General features: G+C 47.1%; 1 protein-coding gene across 3 annotated transcripts; it reads right to left on the reverse strand.

Annotated features, from left to right (window-relative positions):
* Positions 1–726: 726 nt before the first annotated feature.
* LOC118244463 (glycerol-3-phosphate acyltransferase 3) lies at positions 727–21,309 on the reverse strand. Of its 3 annotated transcripts, XM_035539480.2 has the most exons (12): positions 21,083–21,309; positions 12,554–12,626; positions 7,226–7,496; positions 6,668–6,742; positions 6,074–6,163; positions 5,777–5,870; positions 5,274–5,389; positions 3,996–4,051; positions 3,468–3,553; positions 3,082–3,210; positions 2,442–2,521; positions 727–1,841 (listed from the first exon to the last, which is right to left on the reverse strand). In XM_035539480.2, exons 1-12 carry the CDS (start codon positions 21,224–21,226, stop codon positions 1,715–1,717), a joined length of 1,341 nt encoding a protein of 446 aa, XP_035395373.1. In that variant the 5' UTR covers positions 21,227–21,309; the 3' UTR covers positions 727–1,714. The 3 variants fall into 3 exon arrangements, with proteins under 3 accessions (XP_035395373.1, XP_050566449.1, XP_050566450.1); XM_050710492.1 differs by lacking the exon at positions 2,442–2,521 and having other exon boundaries at positions 21,083–21,295; XM_050710493.1 differs by lacking the exons at positions 727–1,841; positions 2,442–2,521 and adding an exon at positions 2,582–2,656 and having other exon boundaries at positions 21,083–21,283.
* Positions 21,310–21,960: the final 651 nt, after the last annotated feature.

Consider the following 21,960-nt stretch of genomic DNA (forward strand, 5'->3'; position numbering starts at 1 on the left):
CTCTTCAACAGAAGCACTTTTGCTCTTATAGAGGTCTGTCATGCTGAAGCTGAAAGTGTTATGGGCTGGTTCCCCACGTCTTCTTCTAAGGTCACATATCTCAAAACAGGTTTCACAACCAGATGTCCAAGACCAAGTGAAAAATGCAGTGTGCTTATGTAATACTCAACGAATATACATTTGTGTGTAAATGCATAGAAATAACAGAAAGAGGAAAGAAAGAACAGAAGCAAGAAATAAACCAAATCAGGAACCGTTATTTGTAAGACTATGTGCTAATAGTTTTAAACAAGATTCTCAGGTCTAGTACAGTAAATTTTTCTACTCAGTGTTAAATTTGAAGTCTGTTTGCTATGGCAAAGTAAGACTTACAAAATCACGCATGGTTTGTTACAAAATTAGAAGCTAGTTATTCTTTTCCAGTTAATTACAGCTGAATTGGTTGCATCTCCATGACATGAGTTCAGGTTCTAATCTCAAGTTCAGTCTGCGTGACAACTCACTCCTACTCTAGACAGGAGAAACACTAAGCCATTTCTGTTCCTTTGAGTCTGGGGGGGGGAGAAGGAGAAAGTAAGGTTAGAAAACAGGTAGGATCTCAGCTACAACTTCATATGGTGCTGTGTGTCACACTGACAGAATTCTGCATGACCTTAAGTTTGTTACCAGGAAGTACAACTGTTTTGTTTAAACACACATACGTAACAGCATAAATGCCACACAAGACCCATTAGAAATATAGAATTTATTTACTCTTTACATTAAGACAGCAAGATACTGCAACCTTGAACATGCCACTTCATGTATCATAGATGACTTACAGATCCCTATGCTTACAGTTGTAGCTATTGCTAGCCCAAAACACCACAGAAATCTGTTTTGGCAGGGGCTCTTTAGACTTTAAAGCCTTTAGCAGCAATTTCTGCTGAAGGGTAGTCTTAAAAAAAACAATAATACATCTGTCAAATCCTACATTATCCAGCTGCTTACTCTATCTTACCTTTCCAGTTTGTGGTCTAAAGAAAATGACTTGATCAGTAGCAGCAGGCAGTGAGATTGATGACTTGCCCCTTTTCTTCCCTCTGGTAGCAGTTCTCAGTAAAGGCAATTCCATGTTTTAAGGCCACCAAATTCCTCATGATCTTTGAACTGTGCTTTTGGCAGGGCAGCTCCTTTCCTATCCTTTGAGTTCTGTAGTCCTTGCTTCCCTTTCCCCTTGCACATCCAGGTGCAAGCTTACAGGAACAGTCCATGATACGGTTCTGACACCATCTTAAAACATTTAATAAGTCTACTTCTAAGAAGTTTAAGCAACAGAAAAAGAAAATTGTTTAAAGCTTTGAAGTACCATGAACAACAAGTATTTGCATAACCAGTGTCCTGACAGCATCTGTTCAGTGTACTTCCCTTCATCCTTAAAAGCTCAGGACAACTTGGGTGCTTTTTTTCTTCCCTTTTGTCCCTTAACTCCTTCACGTGTTCCATTTGAGAATACTCGGAGCCGCAGCACCTCAATGCATGAAGATGCAGATGAGCATGGAAGTGAATAGTGAGAGGGAGAGATACAGGGATACTGCTCTTGGCAGGCTCTGCCATACAATGAATATGCACACACGAGGGATTTTGTTGCTGTGGTTTCTGTGTTAAATTAGAAAAAGAAAATATTACTCCTGCTAAGGCTGGTTGTGCGATATTTGTTTCAAAGAGCCACCATTCAGTCTGACTCTGTTCCTGTAGGCAGACTTCCTATTGATCCATTTCTCACTAGCATCTTGCTGTAGTTTTTCTGCTGTTCTTCCTTGAAACTATCTTTGACTTTAGCTCGTTTCAGGCCTCCATCCCTACAACAAAGCAAGAGAAAAGTAAACCTTGTTTGTCAGCAGAATGGTCAAACTATGTAACATATCAGCCATTTTAGTCAACTCGAGTTTTAACATACAAGATGATTTGGACAATTTTCTTAACTTCTAAACCTGGACTTAAGTTATTGGGGGGGGCTGGTTCTTTTTTTTTTTTTTTAGCAGCATAAACGCCTTAAGTCTTAATGCACATGCAGTCCAAATCCAATATACCTACTGAAACAGCCTGATCTGGTGTTGCCAACAGGCTGCACCTAGAATAAAAATCTTGGCCTTTCTGGGTCACTATTTCCCCTCAACTGCAGATGCAGTTCATCTTGTGCTAAACTGTAGTTGTCTCATCTTAACAATTTCCTAGCACCAGCTGGGCCTCATAACTGTATCGATTGGCCCCTTCTCCATCCCTTCTTTTTATACACACTTAAAGTACTCCCTTACATTCATTTTCCCCATGTAGAACAAAGTCAGGCAAATGGTATTTAACACAAACCTAAGAAGCAGCATGCCTCAAGATGTTAAGAGCCCAGAGAAGCCTGTAAGTTCAAGCAGCCCATACAGTTCAACAAGGATGGCATCACTCACCAGGGAAGTTCAGCCAGTCCTCCTTGGTGAGCAATGGCTGACCTCACTCGGTTGGCAAACTGAACAGCATCTTCTCCCTCCTTCAAGTGTTTTAAATTCAACATAATTAAAACAGAAATAAATACAAACTTCCGTCATACCTCTCATCTGCTGCTCCCAATTAATTCCATGCCAAATGATCCCTCCCCTCCTCATGCCAATGTAACCTGAGGCTCCTGTGTGATAAACATTGATCTCGTTTTTCAGCAGAACATTTGAGTTCAAGTACGTTTTGCTCCAAAGGGATGCATTAATGGAGCACAGAACAGTTTTTAAGCTACAGATGTATCCTTAACTCCAGCTGGTATTAGCAACCATGTACAGCAGCATATTTACTGTTATTCTTTGCATCCTTATTACAATGCTGACAGTACCAGGCTGCACTCCACACCCTTTCCAGGGAAGACCCTCCCAGTACTACAATACATCAGGAAAAATTAAGTCTAATCATACATCAAAAAAGCACTCATAGAAGTCCCATATAAAGATGAATTGGAGACATGAGGGTTGCCAGGGGTTTGGAGAGGAGGGCCAAGACCCTGTGACACTTGCAGAAAGTGAGAAGCTTAAATGGTCATCAGTCAGCCAGATGCTCAATTACCTTTCTAACCATGGGTGGCATGTACCACACATTGCAAACAATGGCCCAGCTGGTCATGATCCGCAGCAGATAGCTGACAATGTTGTATTTGCTGCTGTTCCAGAACGCATCTCCAAACTGAGGATCATACTGTAAGGAATCAAAAGAAGATGAAATCCCTTCCTCCACAGACCACCACAGCCTGTCTTGAATCTCAGTGGATGTTTTCAGTCACAGGTCAGGACTGTTTCAGTGACATACATACCAGGATTCAACCAAGGCAGGTGGCCCATCACAAGAGCTACTGTGCTTTCATTAGCAGCCCCACTACGATAACTTCCCGCCACCCTGACAAAAACAGACCCTCAAGTCATTCTCAAGTTCTGCAACCAGCTTCTTCCTCATACCTTGATTGCAACAGGGTAGATTGTCCCTCCTATTTCAAAGCTCCCTTTCTTGAACATCATCACAGATGTATTATTTATACAGGTGCCTGTCCAGAAGATAAAATCAAGTTAATATTTCACACAGCCTGCCACATTTCAGTAGTAACCCTACAGCAACATACAGGCCTTATACTGAGGAGCAAATGCAGACCCTTTATGTTAAGTTAAGCATCTCTCCCCTGCTTACTTGGATTCTTTGTCTTGTGACCAACTCCCTGAATGGAACCACAAGTATGAAAGAAAGCACAAGGCTGACGTTAGATATATCATGAATAAGTTCATCTTGTCCTGTGAATTGTGTCCACTCAATTCACCTGGCAGAACAACCACCAGCCAGGGACACAGTATTGTCTTAGTGTAATCTTTAAGAAAAGATGAAAAATACAAAAGCTAACACAGTAAGGATTCATCTGGGCACCACAAGTAATGAAAGCAAGAACAGAGACAAGTAAACACTGAATGAAGGGAAGGAGCAGTTAAGTTTCTTACCTTCTGGAAAAATTAAGATTGGAAGCTTGCTCTTATTTGCCACGTGTTCCCTGAGCCTGTGGAAGCAACAACAAAGCTAAAAAAAATAGCTACTTCCAATCTTCTTCCCCCCCCCCCATGTGCATTAGAGTTACCAAACTCTTTGGTAAGAAACCAAAACTGTTTAACAGACATTAATATGTACCTTCCACTCTGCCACAAATCTTAAGTGTTGTGCAAGGATTCCCTTATGCCCCCTCCTACAAATTACTTCTATTAGTTTTAGACTGAAGCAAGCAACTGTCTCCTCTCCTACCTGTTTTATAAATTGTTGTCTGGGAAGCCAACCTACATACGCCATTAAGTCACTAACTGATCGACTCAACTTGCAGTAAGTTGCCTACATCAGGAAAAAACCTGTGCAGTGCTCAGTCCAGGCTCTGCTTACTTAACAGAAGACTTCCTATTGCCAAAAGGATACTTCAAAATACTACAGCTCACATTACTTGAATAACCCTTTCTGAACTTAGCAAATCTTTCCTGATGTGCAGAGGGGAAAAAGGCGGTAAAATAATCATCCTGTTAAAGTTAACCTAAAACTTCTTTAAAACATTCACTGGTACCCCTCAGGGTGATATTCTATAGTAAGCTGCCTCTCTTGTTACCAGGTCTTTTTTGGCTAGTTAAATTCCATCCCCCTCTCACCCCAACAAGCTAAGCTCTTCATCTGTAATGGCTCCCTTCTTGAATCAAGTCCAGACAATATCTTTCTAAGCAGACTTCGTTCAAACGTGAAGTCCTAAAATTTGTGATGATCTCATACACTTTCCAAGCCCACACAAGCAAGCACATTCGGGTCATTCTGAATGGATGAGTTCACCGTACACCACCCCTCTAACCCACTACAAGAATAGCCTGCATCATCCCAGCCTACAATAAATTAAAATTGTAGTTGACTGCTGTCCCTGTGACTGGGGCTTGTAATCTGCAGTCACGATTTCGAATAAAGCAACTGCACACTGTCCCTGCCAAAAGGCTCTTACAAATCAGCCTTTTGTCATCTGAGGATCCTGACTTTGTGCAAATCCCGTTTCCTGCTAAAGCCTCACTGCGCCCTCGTGCTTCTGTCTTTCCACAATCATGACTTCTAATACAGGCCTTTCCGAAGTTTTACTTCCCAAAACCAGGGTCCTCAGCTGTTCGATGACAGTTCAGGGATTACCGCAGTGGGGCATCTTGTGCACTAGCACATACCAAAGCTGCACGAACAATCCAATTCCCCACTAACCCACACCTCACCTTTTTGTCACTAGATGGCGGTCTTTAATTTCTGAGCGCTCAAACCAGACATGAGGACAGGCCTTCACAGTTGCTCTCTGAATGACTCCCATTAGTCCACCATGAACCTGGCCAACCTACAAGCCCAAGAGACACACTGGCATACAAGACACCCAAAACAGTTTCACAGCATCCCTGATAGAAAAAAAAAGTCATACTGGAAACCACAAATCAGGATTGAGCAATGTCTACAAAAACCATTACAATGCATTTACTTGAACGGATCTAGAAGTATGTGCGAACACCTATCTCAATGATTTCCAACAGATTAAGAGCCTGACATTGATATTTTCAGGGCAACTTCACCAGCACATAACCCATAGTCAGACTCAAACAATTTTATACTTTTCCCCAGTGCTCGAGGTAACCTATCCACTAATTGATAGAGCTAAATGTTCAACTCCACAACCAATATTCCATAGTTTTGATATTCTCCCTCTCCCCCGTCATCAATCCCCTCATACCATTGCATAGCATCCATCATTGGTCAAAATGATCGCATCTATGGGTGATGTGTGGTTGGCAACACAAATGCCTCCTTTCTGAGGTTTGTTTTCCCTGCAATTACAAAATTTGTTGTTAGACTGCCAGTAGTTCCATGAGCACCACATGAAGCACACAGCTCCGTAAAGCAATCAGGTCAGTCAGCATCTAGCATTGACAAGGCCTGTGGGTCAGCAGTGAGCTGCCCCCTTCCTAATGGGATACTCCCACCAAGGGGCACACATGCTGTTTTGTTACCGTAACATAAGCTCACTCACCTGTTATGGTAATGGATAGTCCCAGACAGAGCTCTGACAAGGATCCGGGAGCACGTGAGGTGGACCACTTCGCTCAGATAGTTTTTCACACTGAAAGAGAAGACACAGGCATCTGGGGAGTGCTGGAAAGCAGCTAGACACACATGCAATGTTCTCCAGCCTACTCAACTCAGGGCTAGAATACTTCCCCAGTACTCAAGCAGAGGGCTAGTCCCAGCTCTACCACTCACTTGCTATGGCAGCTAGGCCAAGAGGCACGGCATGTGCTTTGTCTTGTTTACCTAGGCAAGGCAGTCATCTCCTCAAGAGGCTTTTTTTTTTTTAATCTCAGCACAGTATCTCATTTGTATTTTTATATTTTAATATGCCCTGTGTTCATGACAGGAAGAGGGGCTGACCAAAGCACCAGCCACAGCCCCGAACTTGTCAAGAAGCCACCCCCACCAAGGTAGTGTATTTGTAGGTCGAGTGGACTATCAGTAGGTAGTTCAGGGCACATGAAACCATTCCCGTCTCAATCCTGACTACTTTGCACTGACACAAGGCTACATAAGCAGCCATTTGACCCTCACACACACCGAACACAGCACTCACCTGCTGTTTGGCAGCTGACCTACCAGCGTTGTCCCCACAATCATCGAGGTAATCCCAATAGCAGCAAGAGTAAAGCTGCAGAAAGAGACATGAAAGCAAAGTAGTTTTGTTTATTTTAACGTCACCTCCCCTTCAAAATGGGAAGGGATTACCAAAGGTGAGTTGCCCTGCAGATCCTTTACACAGTCAGTTCTCTAACTCACTACTAATTCCCTGACACACTGCTCAAAATGATGGCCTCACTAAGGCAGCAGTATCAGATGCCCTGATGCATGTAGTTTCAGAACTCACTGAGCTTTAGTGTTCACAGCACTACATTCACATTGCCAATATACTTGACTTGGGAGAAGCAGTCACAGAAGACATGATCACTAGCCATCATCTACTCTCCTGTGTCAAACAGGAGACAAATGTTCTGAATGCCTTCTTATCCACTCATACGAGAGTTTAAGCAACTTGTTCTCTATCTGTAATTTTTGCCTTTGGCTAAAAAACCTGGGGAGGCACAGATGGAGGTATTCCTTGAGTAGCAGAACCCCTCAGCACCCGCGAGCTTACCGTAGCGGCAGCAGGAAGCAGTACCGCACTATAACCCCAATGACCCACACAACAGTGAGCCTCAGGCTGATGTAGTGGAAGTTGACATTAGTCCTTGTGAGGAGGTTCCAGGAGACCAGCTCTTCAGAGGAAAACCTTTGGGTGACTTCATCTTCCACAATGGCCTCAAAGCCTTTTCTGCAGAAATAGAATATGTCGGAGAACTGGAACTCCATTCGATGTAGACCTGCAATTTCTTTCTCCATAGGCGTTTCATCTCTTTCTATGATACCTTGGGAAGGAAAGGGTAGCCATATGAAGAAGCAGTTCTATTAATTCATCATCCTCCAGAACATTTGCAGCTCTGCTTTGCTTCAGGATAAAAATTTACAGCCAGAAGTACTCTTATGACAGCATGCTCAGATGGGTAGCTGAACACACACCACATACCCTTCAGTAACCCAGTTCTAGCTCCCCTTCCTATATCAACACCCCAAACAAACAACATATACGAAGTTTTGGTGTGAAATGGAGGTGAAACAAGAAGACATCTCCCACCACTTGACCTCTCCAGCTTGGCAATTTCATCCAAGACATCCTACCCTTCCAGAGGTGATCAAATGCGTACTTGCCCTCTCCACTAACTGCTCCTGGTGCTCCATGTATTTAAGGGTGTTCCATCTCCTCCGTGGCGGCTTCCCCACTTCCTAGCCCTGATTCAAGTTTGGATATCCCGGCTTCCCACAGCGATGGTCTATTAAGACATGCTCTACTGCTACCTGTCAAAGCCTGGCCCAAACAGCTTCCATAGCATCTGCACAAGGACCAGCCATGAAGAAATGCACCCGCCTTCCTTCGGAGCACTAGTCTTTTTATAAGCACAGAAAACGCACTATTTTTATTTTAGTGTAAATCGAACAATGAAAACCCTCCAGAAAACACCACGTCTGAGAAAGTTGGAGGGTCCTCAATGTAATGTGGTCTGCCATTAATGGTTGCATTTCTTTTCAACTCTGCCCACAGGATGTCTGGCAGTAGGAAAGTAACCTGGAGAGGTCAGAATCACAGTACAAGTATCAAGTATTTCTTCTCACTAGCACTTTTTTGTTTATCTTGTTGTCAAATAAGCACCTATTGATCACTTGAGCTTTTGAAAGCAAGGGCAAGTCACATAAGCTAAAAGATCAAGTGGCTGCCTTCTGGTAAGCAAGTCTGGCTCCTGAAACCGATGACTTCAGAAATCCAGAATAGCATTTAACCAGACCAACCATCCCCAGAGATGCTCAACTAGGGTTACTGAGGTCCAAGTTTAAGGTGCCACTCTATCAAATGCCGACTAATTGCATAATCACTGTGCCTCAATATCAAGATCAATGGGTAGGGAGGAAGCACCCAACTGTTTTGAACTACAAGGACCTTTCCCACAAGTACCTACCCTGCAGCACTGAATTCCCCACAAAATCCCAAGAAATCCTTGCCAGCAGCAAAACTCCGTGAATATATTACATGCAATATTTAGATTACAACTGACATGGGTAATCTTTCTGGCATACATGTGTGAACACAAGGAGCTCCAAGATATACCACTCAAATCACTGAAGAAAATACTAAACACCCAAGGAAGACACCACACTGCAACAAGCTTTTAGTACCTGCAGCTCTAAATTCTGCAGCCCAACTTGCTATTGCACCAGACCACTGCACAGCACACATTCCTATCAGTACCCTGTATGAGTAAATAAATACAGCACACCCAAACACACACATGTACTTCAGGATCCCCATTAAACAAACACAAAGCACAAACATTCAGCAGCAGGGATTACCCCTGGGTAGCATTTACAACCCAGATCAGAGCTCTACTTAGAGGCTCCTTCCTTTCCTCCTTCAGCCATTCCCTTAAACCCATGTGCTGCAGGACACCCAAGTCCGCAGCAGGACAGCCCAGCCTCTTTCTCCCCCCAACTGCTGGGGTGGGAGCTAAGCCACAGCCCAGAAGCTGGCACCAGTGTCACTGCCCTTCCCCAGTCCCAGCAGAGCTGGGAAAGCTTCCTCCTTACCCGCCCCCAGCTTGGCAGCAGCCAAGCAGCTGTTTCCCCTGGCTCACACAGCAGTGGGCAGTGCCACCCTGCTAGTGCTGGCTGTCACCCCACAGCACCAGCCTGCACTGCTGTCGTCACGCCACACCCCCAGGCACCTGCTGCCTTGGGGACAAGGTACTCGAGCAGGGTGCCAGCAGCACCTGAAGGTATTATGACCAGAACCAAGCAAAGCACATGCTGCTCAAGTGATATCCTCAGACTTCTTGTAATCATGAGTAACACTTGGTGGCCTTTAATCCCTTGGCCACAGGCAGTTGGCCAGAGACAGATAGCTCGAAAGCAGCATTATGCCCAAGTACAGCAAGCAACTCCCTCCACCAACAAGGAAAACAACAGCTACTGCTTGACTCAGTATTACAGCACAAGCCAAGAGCCTTCCAGCTCTCTGACACCACTTAACTCACTATGCAAGCCTCAAACTTGACACTACATACATACAATCACATAATCTGCATGTCTCTCTTAGTCAGTGTTGCTTGTAGAAGTGACCTGAACAGCAGTTCAGCGTTTCTAAACCCACCAGCTTCAAAAGGACTGCCTAATGCTCAGGCAGCACCTACACAGACAGCTGAGTAATCAATCCTCAGCTGCTGAGATAAAGAACCAGCCTCCAGATACCTGCTGGGCCCACAGCTACCCCTGGGACCACCCCTTCAGCCCACTGCCCTCTGAACAGAGGGCACACAAGGTGACAGCACCAGCCACATCCTCATGCAGCACAAGGGCCAGCCAGCATCTTGCCTGGGGCTACTCCTCACACCACCAACACAGGCCTGCTCCCTTCAACAACACATGTCAAATACACTGGGTTTTGGTACTGGAGGCAAAGGTGGCATCTGCTCAGCCACCTTCTCCCTTGGCTTTCCTGTCAAGGGTCTACATGAGACTGAATTTGAGCTTTTTGAGGAAGAACATGGTTCTCCTGCCAGGCAAACTGGACCTTCCATGCGCAATGCTCCCTTCTTTCCTGACCCACCTCCTGGAGAGCACAGGATGGTCAGGAGGAATGCAACAGGTACTGCACATGCCCCTCATGCCAGCCAGCACTCGACATGCATGTGGGTACGCACACACAGCCCCCTGCCTTGACCCTGCTTTAATCAGCTGCTCGACAACCTCTTACCACCAGAACCTTCTCCTCCTTCGGTAAACATTGCATAACACCATCAGGCCTCTGCCTGCCTGTGCCCTGACACCTCAGCAGATACCACGTCAGCCATGACAGACCTTTGGCTGTCCTGGTCCCACGGCAGCTTCATACACATACAGAAACTTGGCATCCTGATCAGAAGTGGATCAGCTTCAAGAGCTCCCAAAAGCACAGCCTGGCACAGGACACTACACATCTCCTTGCCTCCCCACACCTCAAGTCAGGAGGAGTCCAGCTCTAGCTTACCGTATTAAGAGCCACGTACAGTGGGAAAAGTTCTCATTTGTTCTTCCAACAAAAGGACTTTATGAACTGTGCTTCAGGCCACGGCTGTGTTTATGTAACCTCATACAACAGAACCTGAGCACCAAGTCAGCCTGCTGTCATCTCTATGCATTACCCCAGGGCATTTCTGCCATCACTAAGGCTCCAGCCAAACACATGCAACCAGGTTAATCCAGATTCTCAGCCACCACATACATAGTACACCCCTCAGCCAAACATGCAGTGGGAACAGGTACTCAGCATGGCTACTTGGTGGTTTCAGAGGAAGGCGGCTCACAGAAGTGTGCACTTTCCAGGTCTTCTACCCCTAGAGTTATACTTTCTCTGGAGAAAAAGCAACCTATGTGCCTCGATGACCAAAGGTACAGGAAGGACAGAGCTCTGACTGTGCAGTTACAGCAGCACAGTCACATTCCCTGCCCTCTCAGTGACCCACAACGTGATGGGACACCATCACCCTTACATGAAGGAAGGTTTGCTCACTGCTTCACTCAACCTGTAGAGCACAGTAATGGGGCACCTGACAGAGTAAGGGGGAACACTACACCCCTGTCACACCACAGACAACTTTTCAAGACACTTGTGACTGATACAGACAACTCTTCACCACCCCCCAAAAAGCACAAATTAGGTTACAAGTCCCATTTTGACCTGTGTTCAGAACTGCTGTGCAGTAACCTCCAGCTCATGATTACAGCTGTAACTGACAGCTAGGTCTGCTACCCACCCTGCATGCAGATAGCACAATACCCATGTGTTCTGGCATTGGTAAGGCTGCTCCTTTGGAGATGAAACGCACACAACCACTTCAGTCCCCATTACTGTACCATGTTGACATCAGCTAATTGGTAGAATCAGAAGACAATTCCCTTGTCTGCTAATGGGCTCCTGCTCACAGCTTTGCTGCCAAATGAAGTGAGACAGAAAGTGCTGACACTGAAGTGATCAAAAACCAGCAAATCAGCAGCAGTACAGAGGCAATCAAGTACTAGGATGAAACCAAGTGCTGGCCCAGAGCAGCCTGGGCAAACACCAGCTGCTCTCACCACACATGCAGCCCCCATGTCCTCTCACAGCCAACTCTGATCTAGTACAACCCCCCTGACACATGCACTATGCAGGATATCACATAGTAAGAAAAGCTATTGCTTCATATTTCTTCCTTTAACCTGATTTTGCAACTCTTCAGTTGTCTTTCTACAAACAAGGAGACCAAGAAGTTAATCTGGCAAGCAGTGAATTAACTTGAGGAGGCAGCATGTAAGTAGGAGCAGACTAATTAGGGAAAAAGAGTGTAACATCCAGTAGTCCTACAACAGAGAAGGCACTCTGAGCTTGTCAAACACTGTCCACTAGAAGGCAGATCTCCTCAGAGACTATTAAATGTATTCTGATGCTCTTAAGAGTTGGCCAGCAGCCTTGCAAGTACTGTACCAAACACAGGTTTCAAGACAAAAGCAAACTCGTATTGCAACTGTTATTTCTCTCAATTGAGGACAGTCTCCACCTGAAACTCAGCTTTAGTCAACTTGATGTTATTTTGTACCCCTCATTTCCTCATCCCCTGTTTTTTCAACCACTCACCAGAAGCCAGCAGGAGAAGCATTTCACTCTGCAGTACAGCTGTGGTGCCAGTATATTGCCTAATAATGTGACAGAAGTATTGCTAAATAATTAAATATCAAAGTTCATAAACATCCTATCACCCTTCTCCATGTTTCTCACACACATCCACCTTTCCATTTGAAATGGCTTATCCTGCCTACTTTGGCAGGTTAGTCTGAACAGTATAACCAGATGCTGAGCTCTTACCATTAGCAGCAGGAGTCTTCAGCACCTCTGGCTGGGGCTTCTTGACACCTTTTTCTATCCGTATGGTGGCCCACTGTTGAAGAGAAAGAATGCATTAGTACCCCAGATGTAGTATTCACTTAAGAAACACTTCTACTGTAGCAACACTTCAAGATCAGTTATGATTTTCTTTCTGTCTCTTCACCAGGTAATAAGGCACCTGTCTTCCTAAGATGCACACACAGAAACATATACCTCTCCTCTGAAGAAACAGTGCTGAACATATTTAATTACCAAAGCACATGCAGGTCAAGCCAGTGCTTCCTGACTCTGCTTGCCAGTCTTCAGAAGGCCAATGAGGAGATCAACATACTTTGCAGTGTCATTTGAGGAACCACATGCCCCACAGCCCCTACCTGCCTCACTACTTGCACACCAGCCCGAGAGCACAGCATGAGTTCAAAGTCCACAGACATGCTGCAATCGATCTTGTACCATCACTATTTTACCATACTCACGTAAAAAAGTCCAAGTGGGCCACATCCAGTGAGGCCTAAACACAGCTAACCCAGCTATTGGGGGTCACAGCTAGCCTGGTTTACTTGTGTTTCACCCAAGACTCTTCACCTGCTCATTTCCTGGCATTTCAGGGCTCCAAGCAGCACAGATTCAGGGCCAACCTCACTCACACGGAGCCACTTCCCTGCCCTTAGACAGGGCTGCCAGCTCACCAGGGTTAACCTGCTGTTCTGTAGCGTGCAGACTGTCAGAAGCAGACAAAGAGTGGAATGAAGCCATCCTGCACAGCTTGCAAAGCTCCCCACAATCTGTGCTTGCCCACAAACCTGTGTGGTGGAGGCATCCAGCACCACAAAACACCCTCTGGTTTCCAGCCTAGCAGGACTGTAGCCAGCCCAACCTGTTCGCAGGCAACAAGGCTTCCTCCACCTTCAGCTGAGTCAGCTCCACGCAACACTGTGCAGCAGCCCCCGCCACCTGTATCAGGCAGGATTTTTATGGGGCTGATGGCGGCAAAAGCCCTTCGCTGCCCTGAAGCAGCCCTTCGCTGCCCCTCACTCTGGGGCAGCCCTTCTGCCCTGGATCCACTCTTTCCCCACATGGCTGCACTGCCAAGGGATGCAAAGCCCACAGACAGCTGTCTTAAACAGTTGCCAGTGAAGACAATGCATTTTCATTCCTCCTCCATTTAAATTTTATACCATTTCTAGAAAAGCTGTGACAGCAGCTGTTCCAAGGACTGACCCAGCAGAAGCAGCTTACATGAATCATTCTGTCCAGACCTCAATGGCTCACCCTCCACTCCCCCAGCAGTGAAGCCATGCTTTTTAGCAGCACCAACAGGCCTCGCTGACCTGCACACAAAGGACTCAGCAATGTGGAACTGAAATGACTCTCAGGACACACAGCCCCCCAAAATTGAGACTTTCTGTCCATCATCCCTGTGCTGGACCATGCAGTTTGCTCCTCTTCCCTCCAACAGAGCTGTGGGGCATTTGGGGATCCATGCGCATCCTGAAGGCCTAGCATCCTGACTGAAGGCATGGCCCCCCACACGTAACCTTTGAGAGCAGCAGACTGCCAGTCCTGCTTCCCATATCCAGCCTTGCTGAATCACCACCTGCCCTGCCAACACCATCACTTCTTTTCCCAGCTCTTCTGTGGCTGAAGCAGCAGCTGTTCCAGGAACTACAACTTCTAGGAGCAGCCCTGCACCTTCCTGTTACACATCATCCTTGGCTGTGCTGCGTCATTAACTCTTGGCAAACACCAAAAGGAAACACTGCTAAAGCAATGAGCTACACACAACACCTCTATTTCTACATTTTTTCCACTACAAAGAAGTAGGGGCACAGGCTGAACTGCAAGTACAGTGATCTAATCATCCTCTGACCTGGCTTGAACCACTGAGTTAAGATGTAATTAAAGTCTCCGTAAACAGGCAAGTCACTTATTACACACAACAGCAAAAACATACTGGACTACTGCCAGAGCCGCAAATACTACCAGAGAAATGACTTCTCTTCTCCCAGGTCCTCTCAAAGCAGACATTAAAGCCTACTGCTGCCACCTTTTGCTTTGCCCAGCCTGCGACAGGAGCATCTCTGGAGCTCAGAAACAACACCCAACTTTCCCTCGGGATTATTCTCCCCACAGAAATCCTGCTGTGACAAGCTCAGTTCAGGATACAGCATCCAAAAGCCTGAGCCCAAGCAGAAGGCAGTAACACTGTGAGGACACAGGCTATTGAGACATACCAATGTAATGCTCGAAAGTTTGCAATATCCTCTCACACAGCCATATCCTTTGGCACTTTGCTTAGCAAAGCAGGCGGTAAACTTTTCCCAATTGCATAGAAATTGCAGGACCACATAACCAGCCACATTCCTGCTGCTCAAATGCCTTCACCCACCTCCTCAGAAGAGGAGTGCTGCCCAGGCCGCATGCCTTGCCATCCACAGGTTGCCGTAGCCCCGGCACACCGCAGTACCCTGCAACACCAACCTTGGCAGAGCACAGGCAAGGCCACAGAAGGCAGCTCCCTTTGCCCTCCAGCCAAGCCTTGCTAGCAGCTAGGAGCACAGCTCCAGCCTGATGCCTTGCACAAAGGTCACACGCAGCACTCCCAGACAGCCGGCTCGTGCTCCACTCCAGGTGAGGGCACTTGACTTGTGTGGCCAGGCCTCCCAGCACACCCGGGCAGGCTCTGTAAAGCCAGCAAGTTGACAGGAGATCACCTCCCTCTCCTGCTCCCTTCTCACCCAGCAGACCTGGGGCATTTGTCAGGGCACAGGTCCACCAGCTGCTACTGCAAACCACTGTCAAATCCCCTCTCAACTTGCTCCCTCCATCTGTCAGGCTTTCATAAGACCACACACATTCAAGCAACAAGATGTATTTTTTTTAATCTCAAGTTTACTTAATCTAATCATTCTGCTTACTCACAGGCACTTGAAATAAAAGTACTGTCCATCAAAGCCAAATTTTAACTGATCAAATGAGAAGCTTGTTTACATCTAACTTGGAAAACACAAGACACCGCATGCAGCAATGCAAGTAATTTCTCTTCCTTCCTGCTAGCTGGCAATTTGCACTATCACTGCCTTTTCAGCCAGTTCCTGTCCCAAAGCAGCTTCACACCACAAAGAGCTATCACCATGTAGACTGATTGATGTCTCAGAGGGGAGGATATCACCTTGGCATCCTGGAGATCAAAAAGCACCCTGCAACTAGGTGATGCAGTACTCAAGAATGGTCCTGAAAGAGGCTTCAGAGGCAAAAAACATATTTGCAAAAGATGTCAGAAAACATCTCGTCTGCAAGCAGTAGCTGTGTACCAAGTCAAACTTGCTGTGACTTCATAAAAGCAAAGGTACAGAATGATTTGTTGTAGTCAGTCACACCTCAGCTAGGAACGCAGCATGGACTTCCCGTTTAAATGTTACAAGCTCTTACAGATGGAACTTGTCTTCACCCTGTTTATTAGCTTTAAATATCACATTCAGTTTAGGAGCCATCTTTGATGGCTACTGAAAAGAGGAGAGCTTACTGAATTACTGAAGCTGACTGCAATCTGAAGTTACACAGCATTGAATTGCTAGCGTTCCCTTGTTAAGGATGCTGGCAGGTCATGCTAAGAGCAGATGTGGATAAGCTAGTTTAGGTCAGCATCCTCCTTGGAGGCTCTCCACACCTCAACAGAAACACAGATTTCAGAGCACCTCCCACACAAGGGGAGGCAGCAAAGCCTGGATGCCACTTAGTGTGTTTTGTGTGAGGAGAATAATGCCAAAAGGAGCAACAACTTCAGACTGAGGGTAGAGGGCCCTCTGGAGTACCCATGCCATTTTTTCCTCATCCTGGGGGACATCTTAGTCACAGGCTCCAAACAGGACGAAGAGCCCAGCTTGACAGGACAGTATCAAGGGCATTTGCAACATAAATGCCAAGTAGCTTCTTTTACACCTCCATGCACTAATACACCTTTAGGACAAGATACAAGTAGAGCTGCTGCTGTTCATGAACAGCATTTGCTTATCAGCAGTATCAGAACTGCCAGTGCTCACGCACTGGGAAATCAGGAGTGGCATCAGGTCAAGGTTGTTGACCAGGAAGATGCTGCAGTAATTAGCAACATAAATCCAGTGGAGGGCAACCCCAGCTCCACTGACCCCACCTGTGTGCCAGCAGCCTTCATTACTAAGTCTGCTGTGCACACTGGTAGGGGCCTGCACAGGACTGGGGCCTACGTTAACACTGTTGAGGAACTAAGATTACGCAGCAGGTGTGCTGAAGTACTGCCCCAAAACCCAATGCTGACCCTGCCAACAAGGGTCATAGTCCCCATCAGACTCCTCCTCAGGAGCTTTTATTAACCTCTGACCCGGTAGCCTTCAGCCTTGTTCTTGCAGCTCCGAGCTCTCCTCTGCCCCACAGCCCATGAAGGATGCCAGCTACACAGATATAAGGACCTGTAATGACGCTGTCCGACAACATTAGTCAAAGCTTGCTTAAGAAGCCAATGAGTTCAACAGGAAGCAGCAGGAAAGCCACAGTGATTCATGTTTACAGGCTGCGAATTCTCCCTTTTCCTTCCCCACCCTTATACTGCATGCCATAGCTCCCAACCCTGATGGTGGTTCAGGGGAAAGCTGCTGCCATCTTGAGTGCTGGGGAAAGAGCACAGCACAGCCCACAGAGCCAGAGCCTACTGTTTCACCAATGGCACCCAAAGATCCTTTTTGTCCCCAGGTTTCTTCTTTCCAAGTTTAGCTCCCTTCATGTTGCCAAGTTCATCTGTAACACCAGCACTCGGGCTTCCACCTCACACCTACCAAATTTTTTTTTTTTTTTTTTTTTTTTTTTACACCCTTGCCTAGTCAAAGTGCATTCCCTGCAGGGCAGCATAAAAAAAAAACTATTAGAAACTTCTTCTGTTACAAGGGGCCACTATTAATCCCAGACAGATCAGTTACATGATGCTAACACACCTACGACTCCAAGCATCTGCTGCGCATTACTGCACTCAAAGCAAAAACAAGCCAAGAAATGTTTTTTCTGCTAACAAAAAGCCCCAGAATTGGAAAGCCTCGATGGAAGGGAGTGTGTGATTGACACCAAAAAGGAACAATGAACAAAATTAACAACTGGAAGCTACCTGAGGGTGTTTTAAAAACTAACAGGTTGAGTCATCACACACAGTGATGATCACAGGAAGCAGTCTCCATGGTTCCAGAGTAAGAAATACTTCTGTTGCAAGTGATTCTGTAAGCATCAACACAACAGGGCACCAGTAGTCTGAAGAACTCCTCACAGGAGCCAACAGCTGCTGGAGAGGCTTCTGTAGCAGTAATGCAACATTTAAAAAACAAACACATGCTAACATGGTGCCATATATTTCCATACTGAAAAGGAAGCCATACGCAGAATAAAGCAAGCCATTTTCTTTGTGTGGCAAAGCAATTCAGAAGCAATATATATGTGATGGGGGAACCAGGTTTTCTAATAGTAAGTGGGCTAACAGCAATCCTCTGCCATTAGTATAGTCAAGTCATGCTCTTCCACTTCTTTTTTGCCTTCTCATATAGTAAAGCAAGTACATGTATTTACCCACTCCATATAGAGCTTGTCATCCCCAGTACAATACTGTGTGTTTAAACACAACCAAACAATGCAGTCAAACATAACCACTTCCTCAATGCTGCTGTCTGTACATGCTGCATTTTGCTTAGAATAACGTTCCTTGCCAAGGCAGCTCAGCACAGAGAAAATACTGTGCACCAACTGATCTCCCTCATCAGTAATTTCAGATGACCAGAATACAAGAACATGTTCTTTAAAGGAGCTCTTCCCCTCCCTTTTCTGGGGCCACACTAGCAGTACTGGAAGTGAGCATAACACCTCCTCAAAGAAGCATACGCAGATTTATTTGTATTGGCAGGCAGGCAAAAACTCCAGTGCAAGTCCAGTATCATACTCATCTGACTCCATACCACAGCCTCAAAGACAACAGCACACCAGAGGCACATTCGTCTGCCATGACAGTGGGCCAGCAGACACCACACACTTCAGAGCAAACCCAGTCACCTAGCCCCTGGACTATTCTGCCCAAGATTGCGAAGCTGGACCCTCATAACAGATAACCTCTACAGAAAGCACACGTTACCTGACAACATAAAATTGCATTGAAATTCAACTGCACAGTCACTGTATCCTCCCGTTGTGCCAACAGGGAGCTATAAACAGGCAAAAAACAGAGATTAAATCCATATTCACCTAGAGTCCGCGAACTGCCACCACTTGGCCAACAGTTCATACACTCGGTCCATCAAAGAAGCAACGAAGGCTGCAGCAGTGCAATACTACTCTGCAATACGCTGCAGGCCCAAGATCACACCGCTCTGCAAAGATAGGAGCCTTTCTGGGAGATCCAAGGCTGGAAACCAAAAAGGAAGAAGCCTCAGGAAGCCGCTGAGGTGGCCACAGAGTTGGGAAAGGTCTCACCTGCCTGAGACTGCTGCATCCTGTGACTCAACACTGCTCCAAAACAGTCTACTGCTACTCAGTAGAAAGCCTGCAGATTTAACTCAACAGCCCAGAAGTTTTAGACAGCACAGTTGCACAAGGCTAGCAACTACGTATTTACCACTTTCCATTGTTAATATTATTTTTGGCAGGAAAAAGTCAGTTACAACAACATCTATCTTCAGGGCCTCTAGCAGGCACTGCTTCGAACCAATTCTACATCAAGCTGCTGAGGCAGGCATATTCATGAGCCAAGAAGTGGACACCTCCTCAACGAGGCACGTTCTGTGCAGTCTTCTCCCTAAGCAGGTGTCCTGAGGGAACAAACTATCCACTCCTCGAGTCCACCTCATTTTGTCTACGTGACACTGATCTTATCCACTCAAGAAGTGAAGTAGGTACATCTCTGCAGACTCTTCACCTCAGAACCCTTCTCAATTTGTCATTTTATTTAAATATATAATTCATATTGACATATATACAAATAAGACAGAAACCTGTTATATGTAAATACATTAATACAGCAGTGTAATACATTTTAAAAGTATTAAAGATTAAATAATTAATCAATTTGTAATACATATTATATTTATTATAAATTGCATCTATTTATGAAGAAACAGATCACAGAACTGCACCTGTTCCTCCAGAAGTCAGATCTAACCACATCTCCCAAAATATATGATTATTTCCTCCCTTATGCATCTCAACAGCTCATACTCTCAGACCAGCAGGCCACCACCATCAACATGCTGTCAGCTGCTTCTCTATACTTCCGCCCAAGACATTTCAAGTCACTTTTTGCTGCTGCATTTGACAACACTACAAATAGTGATAATGAGATAAGAATTAAGCACATAAGTGGCAGTTTGTCACAGGTAAAAGCAAGTTGCTCAAACAAGGCTATCTCACTAGGCCATCTGCAGGCTCCTTCAGGTAGACCAACCTTCACCTCATCAGCTTCTGCTACCCATTTTTAATCCCAGCAGCAACTGGTTTTTGTAGCCTCAAGTTATTCTCACATCATTCACACTACGTAAGAAAAGATCTGCCCCACACCCTCAGAAAACACCTCAAATATGCCCATTCTCACCAGAAGCCTTAAATCATATCTACTTGAGATGCACTAAAGAGACACCATTTTGATTAGGCCGTTGGCACTTTTTTTTGTATAATTTTAAAGAGAAGTATCCGTTCACTTTTTCATTATTACTTTAAAGAAAAGTACCAAAGATCTTTAAGGCACTGAAGCAATTTTTAAGCTGAGACCTCGGAGAACAAGACCAAATGTGACAAAGCCTACTTACCATGACAACGTACTGATGTACACCGCACCACCACAGACCCCACAGGAGATGATTTCACCTTCCCTCCTCACCGGGGAGGTGCAGCCCCCCTCCTGGCCATGAGGCCGAGGCCCCGCCAGCCGCTATTTCCTCACGCTCACCCGACCAGCCCCGCTTCCACGCGGCGAGGTGCCGTCACCACGCGACAAAATGGCGCCGGGCGCTCTTCGCACCCCGGCGGGCCGGGTGGCCGGCCCGGGCTCCGCTCAGTGGGCACCCCTGGCTCCGAGGCCGGCACAGGTGGCGGCATGTTGCTTGGCTGCCTTTCCAGCGAGAGCACGGAGCTCCACAGCGGAACTATGTGCACCTTCACTCCTTACAGAGCGCAAGAAGGGGCAACGAGAGCACAACTCGGGGGCCATCACAGCCCGCGCCACCGCCGAGGAGGCCCTTCCCGCCTGGCCGCACCACAGCTGTGGGGGGAAGAGGAGGACCAGGACAAAGTTGGAGGAGGAAGGGTGACAGCTCAGTCCTCCCCTCACCGGGCGGCACATGGGGGGTCTATCCGCCCTGGGAGAAGGCGACGCCCGCCCGGCAGCCCCCAGCACCCCCTCGCAGCGCGTCCATGAAGGGACGAGGGCGCCCGGCCGGCAGGGAGAAATGGAAGCACTGAAGCAGGGATGAAGGGCGAGCGGGCAGCCTCCCCCCCGCCACCGCCTACCTCCAGCGTCTTCACCAGCACCCACATATAGGCCTCAGAGATGCCCAGCGAGACGCCCAACGCCGAGGGCAGCACGATGAGGGCGAACACCAACGCGAGCCACGCCGCGCTCAGCCGCGCCGCCAGCCAGCCCAGCTCCTCCATGACTGGCAGCGCCGCCTCCCGCACCGCCTCCGCTCAGAGAGCGGCTGCTACCCTCCGCCGCCCTAAAGTCTCACGGCCGACCCCGGACCGCCCCCGGGGCCGCCCCGCTCCGCCTGGCCTCCGCCGGCGGGGTGCTGCTGGGCGCCGCTGGGGATGGAGCTGGTGCTGCCCGGCGGGCTGCGAGGGCCTGGGGCGGGCAGCGCTGTGAGGGACTGCGGAAAGCGGCGCCCACAGGCGGTTCTGGTAGGCGTTAGGTAGAAAAAGGGCTCCTCGGTTTCATATTCCAGAGGTCAGAAAGGTATCTGGGAGCCAAGCAGCCCGGGAAAAAACGGAGGTAGAGCCTGAGGCCTAGCCCTGGCCCACAGAACTACCTCCAGGAGGGACACACAGACTATGAGGTGGTCCAGGCTCCAATTTTTGGCTCTGGCACGGTGTATCCTGCATAAGGCACCTCAGCTCTGCATATGACCCTCTTCTCCCACTCCTTGCATCACCTCGCCTCTCTATGTGATTTCTCCAGGGACAATCGCAGGTGCAGTGTCTGCGCGCAGCCACTGCCAAAAGAAGTCTTCCGCTCAGTCTGAGGATGTCAGCCAGCACTTAAGGCTTGTTTTCCCCCAAGTGTTTAATTGTGGTCGCACCAGAGAGCCCCAGTCCATGCCACGCACACTTAAATACAAGAGTCCCTGCTCTGCAGAGCAGCAGCTCAAGTGCTGCTCAAACATGTCAGGGCT

This window comes from Cygnus atratus, chromosome 4 (assembly GCF_013377495.2).
Source record: "Cygnus atratus isolate AKBS03 ecotype Queensland, Australia chromosome 4, CAtr_DNAZoo_HiC_assembly, whole genome shotgun sequence".
Taxonomy (NCBI): Eukaryota; Metazoa; Chordata; class Aves; order Anseriformes; family Anatidae; genus Cygnus; species Cygnus atratus.